General features: G+C 53.2%; 1 protein-coding gene across 1 annotated transcript; it reads left to right on the top strand.

Moving 5' to 3' along the window:
- Positions 1 to 898: 898 nt before the first annotated feature.
- C14H1orf116 (chromosome 14 C1orf116 homolog) lies at positions 899 to 12,776 on the top strand. Its single transcript, XM_062211298.1, has 4 exons — positions 899 to 1,226; positions 6,182 to 6,337; positions 8,698 to 8,875; positions 10,031 to 12,776. Exons 2-4 carry the CDS (start codon positions 6,263 to 6,265, stop codon positions 11,527 to 11,529), a joined length of 1,752 nt encoding a protein of 583 aa, XP_062067282.1. The 5' UTR covers positions 899 to 1,226; positions 6,182 to 6,262; the 3' UTR covers positions 11,530 to 12,776.
- Positions 12,777 to 18,135: the final 5,359 nt, after the last annotated feature.

Genomic DNA, 18,135 nt, shown 5'->3' with positions numbered 1-18,135 from the left:
CACAATGGGTAGCACATAGCAAGAGTTGAATACCTGGTGGCAGTTGTTATGTGCGTGGGTTTTAAATTTTTTTCCTACCCTTTTAATGCTAATAAGTGAAATCCCTGGAAAGTTGATGGGTATGGGAATAATCTACACACAGGAAAAACCAGCTTCCAGGAAAATTCCCATCCGGCAAGAGAGGCCCCCACACCCGGAGCAAGATACCTTCCTGAAAGCTGTGGATTCTTCTTCCTATTCATTGCTCCCCACAGGTGCCAAAAATCTGCCCAGGAAAGGAAACAGGAGCTGCTAAACTGGTTATTTTGTTTTTATTAGTACTCATTGCAGGCTTCCCTGGGCAGCCAGAAGAGACCAGAAACCCAAATACCAAAGCGCATGTTCCCTCCTTCAAGACTGTCCAATCACATGTTGATCAGCACAGGGACCTCTTGGAGAACAAGAGGGATTCATTTCCCCCAGAAGAAAATGAGGCTAGGAGGTGGTTGGCGAGTGCTGGGGTGAGGGTAGCACCTGGCAGCCTCCCTTGCTCTAAGAGGCCCCCCTCTGTGGACACGCCGGAGGGGTGCCGGATTATGAGCTGCTTGGGAAAGCCTTGGGATGAGGGTAATTCTGAATAGCTAGAAAGGCTTGTAACAAAACCGGTCACAAAGGACTTTACCTGGAGAATTCCTAGGACTACTTGGCTCCGTGGAGGAAGGCCGTTATCGGTGGGAAATCACGTTTCACACAGACCCATGGAGAAGCTCACTGCCAAGGGGACTGTAGGTGCTCCCTTACATCAAGAGTTTAAAGAAAAAGTATCTTTGGCCTCCTGGTTCCCTGCCAACTCTCCTTTCTTCCAGCCTCAGCCCAGATCGGCTCCTTCTCCTTCCAGCTCTCCTCCGGGAGCCTCTGCACTGGCTGCGGGTGGGGGAACGGGAAGGCAGGAGATGATTGGCCAAGGGAGAGCAGCACCGCCCTGCTCATGCCCCTCCCCACCCCCTCCCTGGAGAAACAGCTGGAATGAGAAATAGGCAGGGGAAGCTGGGATTGGCTGAGAGTCCGGGGCAGGGTGGGGCGAGGCAGCTCCTATGAAGCATTTACCTGTCTAGGTAAGTCAGAAGGAGGTCAAAAGGAGAAGAAAACAGTAGGCGGCCGGCCGGAGACTCGGTCTCTCTCTCCATCTCTGCCCTTTGAAGCCAAAGGGTAGCCCTTTCCTCTCATCAGCCCCCACCCCACGGAAGGTGAGTTAATCACTAACCAACTAGTGCTTGTTCTGCAGCAAGAGGAGGGCTTTGCGGGCTCCAGGGCTTCAGGGAGAAGGGGGTGTCCTCAGCTAGGGGCGCTCCCCTCTGCTCCTCAGTTCTCGGAGTCCGTGCTGGGCTCAGAGCAGGTTGGAAGCGTCTCCACATGAGTCCTTTTGTGGACACCAGGGCAAGGGATGCGTCTTGTTCCCTTACCAATTTAGGTTGGGTAAGCAGATCGCGCAATCAGCAAGAAAAGTAAACAGGTTGCTTTGGGAAATTTCCATCTCTGAGCAGGTGAAACTGAGTTGTGATTGTTGGAAGGGGAATAGTTAGAGGGAGTCCAAATCAGACATCATTGCCCAGGTGAGTCGAGTGCCTTGGTTTCCTGTTGCATTTGAAACGGGAAATTCTGCCTTGGCTTTATCCATCCAGCATCTGCCTTTATTTAAGTAAAAGGCGCAGTGTGCGTATGTGTGATCAGGATATGTTTGATCATGGAGCTTTCTGCAGCCAGGTGTGCCACGTGTGAGCTGTACCTGGTAGTCTGTAAGTGGACAGGAGGTTTGCCCACGTTGGGAGAGCTCCAACTCAGGCTACCAGCCCATGTTTGGAAAATCCACAGGGAATCCAGCTGCTCAGCGGAGTGTCTTTGGGTTCAACTCCATTGATTTTCTGACTGCGCCTGCTAAGAGAGACAGAGACCAGCAAACAGAAAGCTATTCAGCTGTGCCAGCCTCGACACATTCATATTCCGTGGCAGCATGTCAAGTCCAGTCAGAGCTCCAAGTGAGACTCAGGCCAAGGTAGCGTGGCAGAGATCACCAAGGGAAGAACCAGATGGGGTGGTGGGTTTGCTGTGTTTTCCCTCGGGTGTGCCAGCTGGCAACTGGTGTGGGAAGCTGGATGTAGAAGTGGAGGCTGTGTAGCCCATTAGTGCTCCGTGATCTGTCCTGGAGGGTTGGCACTGTGGCCCAGGACGCCACCTCTCTTCCTCCTGCTGCAAAGAGGGGTCGGGGAGGACCCCCGGGCAAGGCTCTCGGGTCCTGGCATACTCAGTCGGGGCCGGTTTCTGGTCCTGGCACCTGGAGCTTTAGGCTATGGCCTCCCCTGCAGAACCAGCCTGCCACACTCAGTGTGGCGTCCATGGAGGACTTGTCCCCAGGAAAACAGCAGCAGCGTGTCGCACAGCTCTTCTGCGCAGTGGGTATTTCTATCCATGCCTTGCCTCAAACCCGCGGGTGAGAGAGAGATTCAGACATTGCCTGAACATGCACAGGAACTTGCCCGTGTGCTCACGGAGAGGCTGAGAGGCCCACGGTGCAAATTTTGGTCTTGCCAACATTTTCGTGGGATGTTCTCCGGCCGGAGGCACTTTGCTGGGATATCAGCAGAGGCAGAGGCATCTGATCTGAAAGATCTAGAACACCTCTTTGAGGAGAGAGCAGAGCTCCTGGAGGCATGGGGTTGGACTCCTGGGAGGAAGATGATAAGGGGGGCCTTGGTCTGGTCTGTTCCAGCCAACCTGGATTGGGGTTCAAGCCTGCTCCCCATGCCGCCACTTTAGAATCCACATGCTGCCTATTTACTCTCTTCCAGGGCTTGACTGGTTTTAGTGGAGTAGTTAATATTTAATGCACCTTTGGTGGCCCTGACTGTAGCCTGTGTGTATTCTTAACCCATTCCCTCCTCCTTATTAGTCCCCAAAAGAGGTCAAGGGTGAAAAGATACCAAATTCTCACCTTGAGTGTCTTACTTGCTTATCAGATGAGAAATGCCTCAGGTTTCGATATAAGCCCCAAGTTTCAAGGTTGTAAAGTTGCTGGGAGGCCAGCCAGGCTGCTGAAGGGTGGGGAGAAAACCAGGTGTGGAGGTGAGGGGCCGGCACCTGGAGGCTTGCTCAGCTTTGGGTCAGGTTCAAATTCATCTCTGCCCAATGACGTGATCTTTGGTGGCATTTCTTTACTCTGGAAATACCCTCTGTAGCTGGGGCAATAAACTGGCCTGGAAGAGTAAAGCTAAAGCAGGTGGCTTGCAGGGCTCAAGGTACGAAGAGGAAAGGGAAGGGCGATCTTCAGGCTTCTAGTATTTAGTTAGGGATAACCGGTGACACTTGTGACACTTCTTCTGGTTCATGCCTCTCTTGCAACTGCTCAGAACTTGACATGGCCCCTGGAGAGGCCAGGCCGCTCAGGCTGCCCTGTATATGCAGCTATGGGTCACGCTCTACAGCCCTTAGGAAGCGGTAGGGGGAAAAGCTCCACTCCCTCCCTCCTAAAATGAGGCCAGTGTCGCACACCGCCTGTGCTTCCAGCTTGGTCTGAGGATCTGACGAGCACTCCATGAGCCATGCCATGCTGTGCTCTTGCCAAGTAGTTCTGCTCCTGTCACTCTTGTCTTTTCCAGCTGTTTCAGACCATCCTGGGTCCTGCAGGGAGCATGTGCTAGGCTTCCCTGGGTGGAAGAGAGCCAGGCAAACCCTGCAAAGTCTGAAGCCTACTTAGGAGAACTTGGGCAGTCATTTTGTCTGAAAGTAAGCGGCTGCATCTGCTCACCCATGCGCAGAGAATATCCTGTTAATTACAGTGAGTCACTCTAAAGATTGACCACCCAATTCTGCAGACAAGAACATTGGGCCCCAAAACCAGACCCTGGGTCCTACCCTGACCTCTTGAAAACGATGTCTTCGTCATATGTGGATTTGTACCGCCAGTGCATACTATAAAGGACTAATAAATATTAGTTTAACTGAAGGCGTTGCCCACATTCCGTGTATTCTCAGGGAAATAAAATATCTAGGAAAAAGCTTCCAGTTAATAGGTCAGAAGCCAAGAAGTCTTCCAACTGTTCTACCCAGTAGACACTCGAACAAGTGACAAGTTGATTTATCCAGCGTTGTTTGAGTGCCTTCTGTGTGCTTAGGCTCAAGAGAGATGGATTACCTTTGCTATATTGGCCTCAACCCTACAGAATGCTGGGAATGGGTTATGACTCCTTGAACCTGAACCGTCATTCATGGAGTGCATAGCTGAGATGACTGAACTTTATCCGCGTGACTTCTCATCTTCCTGTTGCTTGAGGTTCTGGGTGTCAGGGGACGAATCTCATGAAGAAACTCTGCGAAGCCATCTCACCAATGTTGATTTACCATTGGGCTTCTCTGGTGTCTGTGTCCCTCTGGCCAACTCCTTGACCCCTGAGAAACTCTGGACCCTGGTGGACCACATATATCTTGTCCCAGTCCTGCCCCACCTGAGGGCTCCTCCCAAGCAGAACGTTGCTCCTTGCGGCCTTGTACTCACCAGCACTGTAGCACTGGGTGGCTGACTCACCTCACCCAACCCAAACCTGACTCTGGCACTGGAAGCAATTACTTGCAGGGGCCAAAGGATCTCTCCCATGGCATCTAAACCCCACATCCTCAGATCACAACTAGAACACAATTTTTTAAAGGTTCATAAATTTGAAAGAGTTACAGAGAGAGAGAGAGAGAGAGAGATCTTCCATCCTCTGGTTCAGTCCCCAGATGGCTGCAACAGCCAGGGCTGGGCCAGGTCAGGAGCCAGGAGCTTCTTCTAGGTCTCCCACATGGGTGCAGGGACCCAAGGACTTGGGCCATCTTTTGGTGCTTCCCCAGTGCATTAGTAGGAAGCTGGATTGGAAATGGAGCAGCCGGGACTTGAACCACCATCCATATGGGATGCCAGCATTGCAGAGGGTGACTTTACCTGCTACCTCAGAGCCGGCCCCTAGAACTCACTTTTCTATGACATATTGCCTAATAATGGTAGGGTAGAGAAAGACGGTAGAAAGTGTCGCTTGGTGTAAAGGGAAATAATGTATTCGGAATTAGACAAACATTTTTTGATAATTCTAGCTCTCCCACAAGTCTCTGTTTGACCTTGGGACTTTCTTTTAATCCAAATTCTTTTAAAATTTCATTTTAACATGGAAGAGTCACCCCTGGCCAACTCCAGTGGAGTGTTCCTTGGGATTTTCAAAGGGAGGACGGCACTGCCTTCCTTTTCTCTGCTTGCTTTCCCGAAGGAGCTGGAGCTGGGAGGGAGCCACGCAGGCCAGCCCTCTCATTCGTTCAGCTAGGGAACCTCACTGGGAACATGTGCAACAAGTGAGGAAGCGGTATCAAGAGGGAAACTGGGTTTGTGTCAAACACTGCAGGTGCCCTGCTCAGGCCTCCCAGGCTAGGGCGATGGTGGGGTTGATGATGTTGACTGTGATAGCCGCTGACAGTCACTGGGCCATGCACTGAGCAAAGTGTTTTGCATGGAGTGTTTGATTATATTGTATTCTCACACGGCCATATGAGGTAGGTACTGCCAGGGGCTCTCGTCCTCTTCCATTTAACCAGAACTCTTCTCTTCTAAACTCTGATTTCCTTTGCCTCAATGGAGTCTGATCCTCCATGGAGCCTATCTTTTTCTTCTCACAAGAAAAGTAGTTATTGGCTTATTCTTTAAATGTTTGAGAATCTACTACCAACTAAAGAGCATCTCATTTGATTCCTTCATTTCCCTATTTAATGAGGGAAAACAGACCCATAGAGTAATTTGCCTTAAGTGACAATTCCATAAATGGCTGGAGTGGGCGTTGGAACTAGACCCAGCACCCCAGCTAGTAACCCCTGTAGCATTCATTGTTTTCGGCCATGCAGATGTAGGTTAAGCTGCCTGTTTCAGAGAGAAACACAACCCCGAGAAGAGACAGGAGCTGCCTTCTGGACGCACAGCCTCTGCACCCCTCAGTGCATCCTTCTGTGTGCATGGCATCCAGCCTATGTGTCCGTCTGTGCAGGCGGGGGTGGGAGTCCCACGCGTTCACGGCCCCCTCCCCGCTTTCTGCTTGCTTGGTGTCCATGCCGCGGTGCTGCCCCGGGGCCTGGGCGAGAGCCTTGCAGAAGCTTTGGCTCACTCGTGGCTTTGATCTTCTCTTTTCAGGCCCAGCCTGGGACATTCTTCACTTCCCTTCGCTTCCCCTCTGGGAGCCCCTTTTGCCACCCCTGCACCTTGCTTCGGGCAATGCCCGAGAGGGAGCTGTGGCCAGCAGGGCCTGGCTGGGAACACGTGACCTGCGTCGGCAGCTGCGACAGCATGGTGAGCGCCACCTCCACCCCTCCACCTGCTCTGGATCTGTACGTACTCTCCCTCCCGCAACCTGTCTGCTGTCCGCACACCTGCCCGCACACGTGCCCCGCCCCACCCCGCCCTGCTCTGCCATCAGTCATCGCTCACTGCACCTTCTCTTTCATCTTCCTCATCAGCAAGTGAATCACAAAATCCGTGGGTGCTTCCTGCCTCTGAGTCACCCCTAGGTCTGTAAAGAATAGGGTGCGGTAACCTCAGAGGGCGACAGGATGAGGGAGACCCTCCAACTCCCCCCACCACCAACACGGCCAATCTTCACTGGGTCAGGGGTTGGAGCTCGGGAGAGAGAATGGGCCGTGGTCTGAGCTGTGATGAAAAGTAGAGTGCAGAGCTCTGTAGCAGTGCCTTCTCGAAGCTGTCTGCCTGGAGCAGTGTCACATCAGTCTTTGATGAAGACGCAGAGGCTAAGTTTTCACATCAAACAGCCCTGGGTTCCCTGCTCAGGAAAAGCTCTCTGACCTGGAGCAAATCACTCAGTTTGTAAAGTGGGAATGACGTCCACCCCGAATTCACAGGATTCTTCCAGGGGGTAAATGAGGCGCTTGTAAAGCAGTTAACACAGGTCTCTTTGGGAAAAGGAGGCAGCCCCGCGGGGAGCAGACACCAACAGCCTTACAAGTCAGCGCGTGTCTTTGTGAGTGGTGTGGAATCACTTGTGATTTTCCTGGGTACGATTTTCAGTCTCGGTTATTTTCAGCCTGGAGTAAAAAAATAAACCAGTCCTACGTCCGAATGGAAGCATGTCCTTGTTGCTCTGCCTTGTCGCACATATGCCAACCGTGGAGAATTTATACTTCACTGTTAGCCTGTGCAGGGGTCTGAATAGTTAAGGGTAATTACTCCACTGCAAAGTGACTGGTGAAATGGGGTCTTTACTGTGACCTCTGGAGCTTGATATGTAAAAGTGGAGGGGAAAGGAAAAACACACACACAAATACGCAGATCCAAAGTATAGACAATATATGCATAATTTCCTTTTGACCCTAGGTGATGGACCCAGCCAGACAGCTTCCTGTTAGGCTGCGGCCAGTATGAATAGGCACATGCCATCGTCCACCAGTTAAGAGTTTTCAAAGTGAGTCAGCCACAAAAGAGAAACTGAGTTGGCCTATGCGTGGCAGGGCTATTTTAGTAGGAAGAGGGAAGTAAAAAAAGATCTTTGCTCAAGTAACTCCTGGAGTTGGCTTCCGGCTGCCGAGGGCTATCTTTGGGGCTTCCCTTCCCATATGGACCCCCATCAGGCAACTGGCAGATGAGCCTGAAAGGGACAGGGGCAACTGGAACAACCCTCTCCCTCCCCCCAGGATGCACTTAGGGCCGTCGCAAAATACGTCCTGGCTGTGTGGGCCTGGAGAACGTACAGCTCAGAGGTGTCCCAGATCATAGGAAGAGGAAAGGCTACATCGAGAAGGCTCGGGCCCAGGTCCCGACATTCCCAGTTGACCTTTGGTTTTCCTCCAACCTCCTTTGAAGAGCAACAATGCCATCAATCTTCCTGGCCTGGGAAGGCATGGACAGCACCATCTGAATCATCTTCCAAACAGCCTGTGCGCTTTCTAATAATAGAAATTTCCTACTTTACTATCGATTTAATATTTAGTGCAAAGTTGCTTTCCCCTCCCTCATACCACCCAGTTCCTGCACCTTCCCCTTCAGTTAATATTTGCTAAAGAAATGCAGAGTTATTTGAATGTTAGCCAGAGCCAAATGCCATCAAGAAAGTCAACATACAAGGAGAAAAAGCCTGCATGGAATGCATTTCAAAGTCAAGTATAAATTATTCAGCAAATGTATCTGCGGCTAGTCGAGCCGCTGTTCGCATTGGCCTAGCAGCCAGTACTTGGCTGCATTTGCATGTCCTTATAGTGACTTTGACATACCAAATCAAGTATGCAGAAGGTCTTTGTAAAGTTAAAAGCAATACCATGCAAGTTTCATGTCAAATTGTCGCCTCTATGATCTGGAGCTAGCCCAGGGACACACAGGGTGAGACACTTGACAAGGTTCACACAAAAGAACTGGGATGTGCACCCGGGACTGCGGATGATCTAAACCCAGGAGCCAGCAAAGGGAAGACTGTTGCACCTGCCTGCCCAGGCTGCAGGGCTGGGTGCTGGTGGACCCCCAGTTCTGGCAGTCTGTGCTCTCTGAGGCTCCGCAGCCTCCGGAGGACGCAGCTCCAGCAGGTCGGCAGAGTCGCGGGCGGATGGTTTCCCGCCCTCCAGCATTCCTCGCCACCACAGGGTGGTTCTCAGGCCCGGCCAGTTTCTGCAGAGGGACCTCCCTCTCACAGCTCCTTCTCCCCACAGAGTGACAGCAGCTACGACTTCCTGTCAGCAGAAGAGAAGGCGTGTCTGCTCTTCCTGGAGGAGACGATCGGCTCGTTGGACACCGAGGGTGACAGCGGACTGTCCACCGATGAGTCTGAGCTGGTCCCAACGCCCCGCGGCTTCCGAGCGCCGCCCAAAACCCAGCCTGCCCCCAAGGGTAAGACGGACTGTCTGCGACAGCACCTGTCAAAACACCCAGACGATCAGCTGCTCCCAGGGGCACAGCAGAAGGGGCAGCCGCACTCTGCTGGCCAAATGAAGTCGCTACAGGGGGAGAGGCAGCGAGGGGGCGCTGGCCAGCCGGCTTCTTGTCTGTCCATGACGCGTCGGAGACCTGGGAAGGAGAGGGGTTTGAGCAGCTCCCTTTCTCTCATGGAAAAATCCCGGGAGAGACGAACAGAGAAGTAAGCGAGGACACGAGGAAGGCCTGGGTGATTGCTCTAGAGAGACCGAGTCAGTCCAGCGAGCTAATCTGGGTGGCCCAGAGGACAAGGCTCCAGGAGATAAGATGAGGGAAGGGGCCCTGTTGGAGAGGGTGGAGAGTCAGTGGTGTTCAGCTTTGGTAGAAGGGAACCGAATGGCACACCATGTGGCCATGTGTATGGGGCCACACGTGCCAGGGTGTGGGAAGCACCTTGCTCCCACAGACAGAGCCACTGGTATCGGGGCTGCAATCATTCACTCATTTAATAAACATTTATCGACACTGTATCAGACTCTCCCTGAGACAGAGCAGGAAGTGGGGCCAGGGGGCCTCCCTGCTCCTTGATGCCAACTCCCTGGCTCAGTGGGCCTAAGCACCTGCCTAGCCTGCTAGAGAAGCCGTGTCACTCCCTAGTGCAGGGACACTGCACCTGCTACAGACTTGTCCAGGTGCTTGTGAAAAGACAAAGTAGAAGGCAAAAGCCTGGTGAAGTCAAGAGCAAATCACTTGTTCACCAGTTGCCATTAGGCTCAGTCATCTGGGAGCTGGAGACAGAGCGAACCATCCAAGGCCATCCCTACCTCCCAGGGGTCTGTAGATGGTCAGGGAGACCCCGAGTCAAGGGTGTGGAGCAGTCAGGGGCTGCTGTCTTCCCAACCATCATGAAAAATGAATCCTTAGTCGAAATGAATCTGTTCTCGCTGCTCCATCAGTAAGAGTGCTACCCCTTTAAAAGCAAAGAAAACCAAACCAAATCAAACAAAATAACACCCATTTGCTATTGGTTGGAGATCAGAGTTCAGGGAGTGTTTGCTTTTTCTCTGCCGCAAGGCGCTCACCCCTGTTGTCTGTCCTCTCCTTTTCGCCTGTTCTCCCTGAACTGCACAGGAAATCCAAAGGAGACGATTGCTGAGCAAAGACCAGAGCCAAGGACAGTGACCCAGGCCAGCTCGTCCCATCCTCCTGAACCCCAAGGTCTGGGCCTCAGGTCTGGCTCCTACAGCCTCCCCAGAAATATCCACATTGGCAGAAGCCAGAACCTCGGCGGAAGCACCAGCCAGACTAACAGCCACACCCCCGGAGAACCTGCGGGGCTCCCAGAAGTGAAACAGCTGGGCAGCTGGCGCGGTGAGCCCAGGCCAGGCCCAGCCGGCCCCCGGGAGGCTGTCCCTGATTTGGACGTGGCGCCCATCCCCCCACCGGAGGCTTTCCGGGACACGCAGCCAGAACAGCGCGAGGAGGACCACCTGCCCAAGAGGCCAGGAGAGCAGAGTCAGGCGCCCCACGCCCGGAAGACGGAGGAGACTTCTTCAGAAGCCATGTCCCACAAAGCCAATGAGAGAGGCTCCGTGGGGCACCCCCAGCCCCTGGCATCAGGGAGCGATCCGGGCACCCAGCCAGCTTCCCTGGCCGCCCCAAAGCCCCGGAAGCTGCCGCCTAACATCGTCCTGAAGAGCAGCCGGAGCAGCTTCCACAGCCAGCCCCAGAACTGGCTGTCTCGCCACGCCGAGGCTGCCTCGGGGGAGTCCGGCCTGGGCCCCTCTTCACTGCAGGAGCAGAGGCGAGCACGCAGAGAGGCGCTGGAGAAGCTGGGGCTGCCCCAGGACCAAGAGGAGCCCGGCCTCCACCTGAGCAAGCCCGCCAGCTCCTTCAGGCTCAGGGAGCCTCGTGCTCAGGGCCCTGCCCCAGGCGCAGCCCCGGGTCCTGCTCAGCCTGCGGCTCCAGTTCAGGTCTCAGCAGCTGCGGGGAAGGCTCCGGCTCCGGCTCCAGTTCCGGCTCTGTCTCGGGGACCTGCGCCAGCAAAGGCTCCGGCTCCAGCCCCAGCTCCGGCTCAGGGGTCTTCTCCTGGCAAGGTTTGGACACCTGCCCAGGAAACCCCTCCAGGGAAGGTGGCAGCTGCCAAGTCTATGCCGATTCCTATCCCAAAGGCCTCGAGGGCAAACAGTCCTCTGACTCAGCCCAAGCTAGATTCAGGGCTGACTCTCCAGGACAGCAGCATCCCCGGGTTGAGACAGATGAACTTCAAGTCCAACACTCTGGAGCGCTCGGGGGTGGGGCTGAGCAGCTACCTGTCAGCTGAGAAAGACCCCAGCCCCCAAACCAGCACTTCTCTGGGAAAGGGCTCCTTGATGGACAAGATCTCACCCAGCGTCCTGCGCAATTCCCGGCCACGCCCCGCCTCCTTGGGCACCGGGAGGGACTTTGCAGGAATCCAGGTGGGCAAGCTGGCTGACCTGGAGCAGAGCTCGAGGCCCCTCTCCTACCAGGGCCAGAGCCGGGACAAGCTTCCCCGGCCCCCGTGCGTCAGTGTCAAGATCTCCCCAAAGGGCATCCAGGATGAGCACAGAAGGGAGGCTTTGAAGAAGCTGGGACTGTTGAAGGAGTAGGTGCAGAAGCCAGGGCTGCCAGCCCTAACCGCACCCCTCTGCGCGAGAAGAGATGCCAGGCTCTCCTTCGGAGCCATGGACAGCTCACACACAGGCTTGGCCAGGCATGGGCTCCTCCCCCCGGGTGATGACAAGGGAGAGATTTGAGTCTGAGCGTACGCTGCACTGAGGGTGGTTGTTGACTAAGTTCCCGTGCTCACGCACACACACACACGCACACACACACGCATTGTATGATAGGCTGTATATACCTCTGTAGCTATTTATACAAGACTGGGAGTTTCTGTCCAGAGTTCTGCTCTCCTTGGAGATTTTCTGCATTGGGTCAAGTTCAGCTCAGCCAGAACCAATGGAGGTGGGTGGCCAGAAACAAAGTCAAGTGAGATATGGATATGCCAAGGACTGCAAAAAACACTACATTTGGCAAGGCCAGGGGCCCATGAAATGGGGGCCTCCAAGAACCCCTACAGCAAATGGAGACTGACTCTTGCCTTGCCAGACCCCTCTCTCGGCTCAGGCTCTCTGGACAAGGCCTGGTGCCAGGAGGAGCTGCTCTGTTATCTCTTCACCCACCGCCTTCTCAGGATCACCACTCCCAAGGATGAGGCACGCTGCTATAACCAAGCCTCTTGGTTGACTGACAGCAGACAGCTCCTGTTGGCCTGAGAAGGCAGGGTAAGTGCCACACACACCGTGCCTCCCCAAGGGAGAGTCCCCATCCTTGGGCTCCATACATTCCATGATACCCTGTGCTGTGGTCCAAGACTCTCAAATCCCCGTTCTTCCTGCTCTCCTGCTCCCCAACTCCAGGGCTCTGTCAACACTGAGCAGAGAGCCCTGCCCGGAGACTTTGTATATATACCTAAGATCTTGTCCGTGTGACTGTGGGTCGTTTTTATATGTCCTCTACTCCAATGGTGGGAAATTGGCCCAGAACCTTCACTTGCTGTTCACAATCTCTCAGAGCTGGAAGCTGTCTTGGAGAAGCTTCGCCATGGGGGAAGAGAAGTGGTTCATCCACAGTCACTCTGATGCTTAGTCCCTGAGCTGAGACTGGAAGCTGGGGCTGCTGACTCCTGTTCCGTGGACACTCGGGGTCTGCCACCCCTTAACCAGTGCTCTTGGACATCTGCACAGCCCCCGAAGGGTCCCTTCTCACCATCAAAGACTCAAACCTGAGTGACTGCAAGATCCTAAACTCCCTTCTGAAGGACCAGAGATTAAATGTTGTTCAGGGTACTATTTCACACTGTGCGTGTTCATTTTCTCCTTGGAAAGCAGCTATAGAGTAACTCATGGCGGGAGCACCGCTCCCTCCAAATTCCTGACCAAGTCGCACGACGTGGGCACTGCCCAAGGAGGGTGCTGTGGGTGGCGTTGGCCTGTGATGATAAGTGTGGGGTTAGACGTGCCTAGACATGACTCCCGTGTCCGTGGGAAGTGAACCTTACTCATGGCCAGGACCTGCAGGAGTCCAGGAGACCGGATGCGAGGGGCAGATAAGGGGGATGTTGTTAGAAAGTGCCTTTTAGTTCTGCTGGCCTTACAGAATCACCGCCAGAGCCTCTGAGAAGGAAGAGAAGGTTAAGGTAAGACCAAGGAATGGTCCCACCCTGGTGTGGAATGTGGGGTGTGGGTGTGGCAGTTTCTGTGTACACCCGTCTCACACACACTCACACCCACAAGCCTGGGGCCTCGTTCCTGGTCCTGGCTGAAGAGCTGGTAAGTTCCAAATGCTGGGGACTCCCACAGCTGGCCATCTTACACTCTCCCCCCCTAAAAAAAAAAGGAGAAGGCCACCTTCTGAAGTCCTGGTGTGACAGGCTGAATTCAGTTGAGCTGTGTCCCGTGGGGATTTTAAGTCACATTGCTTTATTTCCTAGTCACTAACTGCCCTGGTTAGTAGGGAACCAAGAGCTATGAAGTGAGCCCTGGGGGGAATCTGGGGCCTGCCATCAACACAAGGCTGACCGACACTGGCTGGTTAGGAATGAAATCCCGCTTCAGACAAGACAGCATGGTCCACGAGCCCGCACCCATCTGCTATGCGTCCTCACCCAGTGGTGTCCTCACGTCTCCGATTTTCCCTTCCCTGGTCATCTGAAGAAGCCAGACCCCCCTGCCACCAGGTCCTAGAATTCAAGAATAGAAAAATAAATCCAGGGGCCGGCGCCATGGCTCACTTGGTTAATCTGCCTGCGGCACCAGCATCCCGTATGGGCTCCAGGTTCTAGTTCTGGTTGCTCCTCTTCCAGTCCAGCTCTCTGCTGTGGCCCAGGAGTGCAGTGGAGGATGGCCCAAGTACTTGGGTGCCTGAGCCCACATGGGAGACCAGGAGGAAGCACCTGGCTCCTGGCTTCGGATCGGCGCAGCACTGGCCGAGGAGGCCATTTGGAGAGCGAACCAATGGAAGGAAGACCTTTCTCTCTGTTTCTCTGTCTCTCTCTCTCTGTCTCTCCCCTGCCCCGCCCCCCATCTATAACTCTACCTGTCAAATTAAAAAAAAAATAAAAAAGGCTGGTGCTGCGGTTCAATAGGCTAATCCTCCACCTGGGGCACCGGCACACCGGGTTCTAGTCCCGGTCGGGGCACCGGATTCTGTCCCGGTTGCCCCTCTTCCAGGCCAGCTCTCTGCTATGGCCTGGGAGTGCAGTGGAGGATGGCCCAAGTCCTTGGGCCCTGCACCCACATGGGAGACCAGGAGAAGCACCTGGCTCCTGCCTTCGGATCAGCACGGTGTGCCCGCTGCAGCGTGCCAGCCGCGGCGGCCATTGGAGGGTGAACCAACGGCAAAGGAAGACCTTTCTCTCTGTCTCTCTCTCTCACTGTCCACTCTGCCTGTCAAAAAATAAATAAATTAAATTAAATTAAAATTAAAATTAAAAAAAAATCCAAAGGTAATCATCCTCACAGGAGAGGGCGAGGGGGCCTAGCGAGGACACCACCACGTCCAGCGAGGCAGGATTATTTCTGTTTCTACACACGTAGCATCATATCCATAGAGGATTGTGCCTCATTCAGCTGGACCTGATGGAGCAGGAGGGGCGTCAGAGTCTCTCTTATCCCCTCCCAAAGCATTTTGGGAGGACATGTGTAAAGGCGATTCATCTGGTTTTAAAAACCAAAGCAACAGCTCTACTTCTAGTTGCCCTGGAATCTCTGGTGCACCCTGCCAGTGGCTCGCTGCTTGGAGCACACACCACCCACTAAATGCAGGAGCTGGCCCCTCCCCGGGCTGGCACGCTGGAGTCTGTGCACTCCACACACATGAATGGCTGCTCCTCTGAGTCACCTCCCACCCATGTGCCACCCTGAGAATCCTGCCCTCTGATTACACAGAGACTTCTCACACAGATTCAGGGTGGGCCCTCTCACCTCTATGTGCCCCCTTGCACACTGGGAAGTGTGATCTGGCAGAGGCCACCTGTAACCTGGGGGTGGGTAAGTGCTCAAACCTTGGCATTTGTTTCCTGGAAGGAAGGGCAGGTGAAAGGCTGGGGATCAGGAAGCTGTAGCTGCTCTGGGCATCACCTGGAGGCAAAGCCTGAGGCATCTACAGGTGTGTGGGTGTGGGAGACGACCCCTGCCATCCTCTGACCTCTGACTGTCTGTGCGGCTGGAGAAGGCTCATACTGTAATCTCACGGACCGGAAGAGGTTGGGACCAAGGGGATGAGCAGGAACATCTGTGTCTGTCTCAGCCTAGGGAGGAACGCAGATAACTTCGTGTGAGTGAGTCTGAGCATATACATCTGGGTTCAAGTTCAACCTCTGTCACTGATCAATCAGGCACCTTCTGAACCTTGGAGTTCTCATGTGCAAAATGCAAATAATGCCATCCGTTCACAATGGTCGGGATGAGTAAGTGATAGGAACTATGCCAGTCTCAGTGCTTGGCACAGTGCAGCTACTCGATAAATGATGGAATTCTGTTTCAGGTCCTCCAAGAGCTCACCCGGCTCAGTTCTGAGAGGAAATAGACAAGGCCTTGCTGCAGGTGCAAGTCCAAAGTCACAGCTAGGCTTTGCCACACCCAGGTGACTCAGCTTCATCCAGGCCATGATTCCTAGAATTTAAAAAAAAAAAAGGCATCACCATGAACATGCTGCTTGTGTCTTGGTGTGGACTGAACCAGCTCCTTCCAGCATCTGTGTGGTCAGATCCAGCCTCCTCCACTGTCAACCTCTCGCTGCCCACAGTCACACAGTTTACTTCTTGCTTCCTATAACTCCCTTCCGCCGTGTGCTTTAGGGAGTGTATGCTGTTCTGTAGTTATCTACTTTCCCCATGGAGGGAAAAAGCAAACTATTGTAGCAAGAGGAAGCTCTGGCTATAATCAGGAAGCTATAGAAACCAGATGGAACACTTTTTTTTTTTTTTTTTTTAGATAAAAGGTAGGTATCTTTCTGGAATGAGTCAGTCATTAATTATCAGGAGGCAGGAGATAGATGAGCTCTCCCAAGGCCTTCTGATAGGCCCTGTGAATTGCGGAAGTCACCATCGCCATCATAGTACCAACAACTCATGGCACACAGGTGAGATCAAAACAGATGGCATTCGATCCCAGGGTGTCACCTCTCTTGCTGATTACCTAGCTGAATTATCCCGCACCGCCTGTGGTGACTCCCGAGTGCTGAACGGTGTGACACAGGGTGGCATCCTGGCAGAGCTCTGGACCAAGTGCACTCCAGCAGTCACTTCATGTCACTCACAAGCTGGGGCCTGGGACCCGACTGTCCCCCAGATGTATGCCAGCCTGACACATATGTTTCTTTAAGTCCAAACAAGTGAACTAAGAAAACCAACATCCTGGGGCCAGCATTGGGTGTAGCCAGTTAAGCCACCGTCTGCAATGCCAGCATCCCCTATGAGCACTGGTTTGTGTCCCAGCTGCTCAATTTACGATCCAGATCCCTGCTGATGCACCTGGGAAAGCAGCAGAGGATGGTCCAAGTGCTTGGGCCTTTGCCACTCACATGGAAGATCCAGGTTCAGCTCCTGGGTTCAGCCTGGCCCAGGCCTGGCTGGGGTGGTCATTTGAAGAGTGAACAAACACATGGGCAATCTCTTTCTTCTTCTCCCCTACCCACCTCTGTAACTCTGCCTTTCTTTTTTCTTTTTTTTTGGACAGGCAGAGTGGATAGTGAGAGAGAGAGAGAGAGAGAGAGAGAGAGAGAGAGACAGAGAGAAAGGTCTTCCTTTTTGCTATTGGTTCACCCTCCAATGGCCGCTGCGGCCAGTGCATCTCCCTGATCCGAAACCAGGAGCCAGGTGCTTCTCCTGGTCTCCCATGCGGGTGCAGGGCCCAAGCACTTGGGCCATCCTCCACTGCCTTCCCGGGCCACAGCAGAGAGCTGGCCTGGAAGAGGGGCAACAGCGATAGAATCCGGCGCCCTGACCGGGACTAGAACCCGGGGTGCCGGCGCCGCAAGGCGGAGGAATACCATGGCGCCGGCCTGTAACTCTGCCTTTCAAATAAATCTTTTTTTTTTTTTTTTTTTTTCAAAAAAATCAACACTGTGACAAAAAGTATCACAGCATAGTCCAAGGTAGACTACACCCTTTAGGACCTAAGAACTGTAAGGAAATGTTTGGGTTTTCTCACTCAGCTTACCATCTAAGGAGAAAATATGCACATAGGTGGAGATATCCGTAGATGATAGGTAGGTAGGTAGGTAGGTAGGTGGATAGATAGATAATACAGAAAGATTGACATCTCAGCAATCCTGTGTTCTCAATAAAGGTAGAATTACCTTTGTTTTATAAATGAAGAAAGCAAGTGTCAGAGAGTTTCTGGAGTTGTAAGAAATAATGAAAGAATCGGGCTCTTGGTTCAGTGCACTTGTTTGTTCACCCATTCATTTCAAAACCAGGGTCCTGAGTTCTAGCTGTCTGTACAATATTGAGAAAACGCAAATAAACAAGGCCACTCCAGATCGGAGAGGAGCCTCCAGTCTAGCCGGAGGAAGAGACAATGAAATGTGTCTACAACAAAGACAGGAAGGACACAGAACCCTAGAGTATGGAGCTGTACGGGAGGAAGTAGGACAACTGGGAGAGAAGGTGTTCCAGACAGAGGAAACAGGATGTGCCAAGAAACTGCGGAAGAGTGGGTTATATTTGGAGAACCGTCTGGGACAGGCAGTGCCAAAGGAGGAGCCAGAGACACTGGCAGTTGGGACTGCTGGAGGGCTTGGGAGCTGCAAAGAAGTCTCAGCTTTATCCTGTTGGCCATGGAGAGCAAAGAGGAGTCTAAAGTAGGGATGCAGCATCATCAAATTTGGGTTTTACAGACGCTCTGGCCTTATGACAGTGATAGTGAAACCAGGAAAACAGCTCCAAGTAACAGAATCCCCAGCGGCTCCCATGAAAGAAGGGGGCACATGTTTCTTCCACATGAGAAATCGGAGGCTGGGTGGCTCTTGGCACTGCTCAGGGCTGGCCGCAATGGATTTCTCTGTCTTTCCCTCAGCGATTACCAGGTGGTGCCCCTGGTTGTGGGGTTGATATTCAAAGGATGAAGATGGGAAAGAAAAAGTGGCAGCAGCTGTTATCTGTTCCTTTTAATCAGAGAGCAAAGTCTTTCCCAGAAACTCTTCAACAGACT

The sequence above is a fragment of the Lepus europaeus genome, chromosome 14 (genome assembly GCF_033115175.1).
Source record: "Lepus europaeus isolate LE1 chromosome 14, mLepTim1.pri, whole genome shotgun sequence".
NCBI classification, from domain to species: domain Eukaryota; kingdom Metazoa; phylum Chordata; class Mammalia; order Lagomorpha; family Leporidae; genus Lepus; species Lepus europaeus.
Note: the sequence above shows the minus strand (reverse complement) of the source record. Positions and strands in the feature narration are given on the sequence as shown.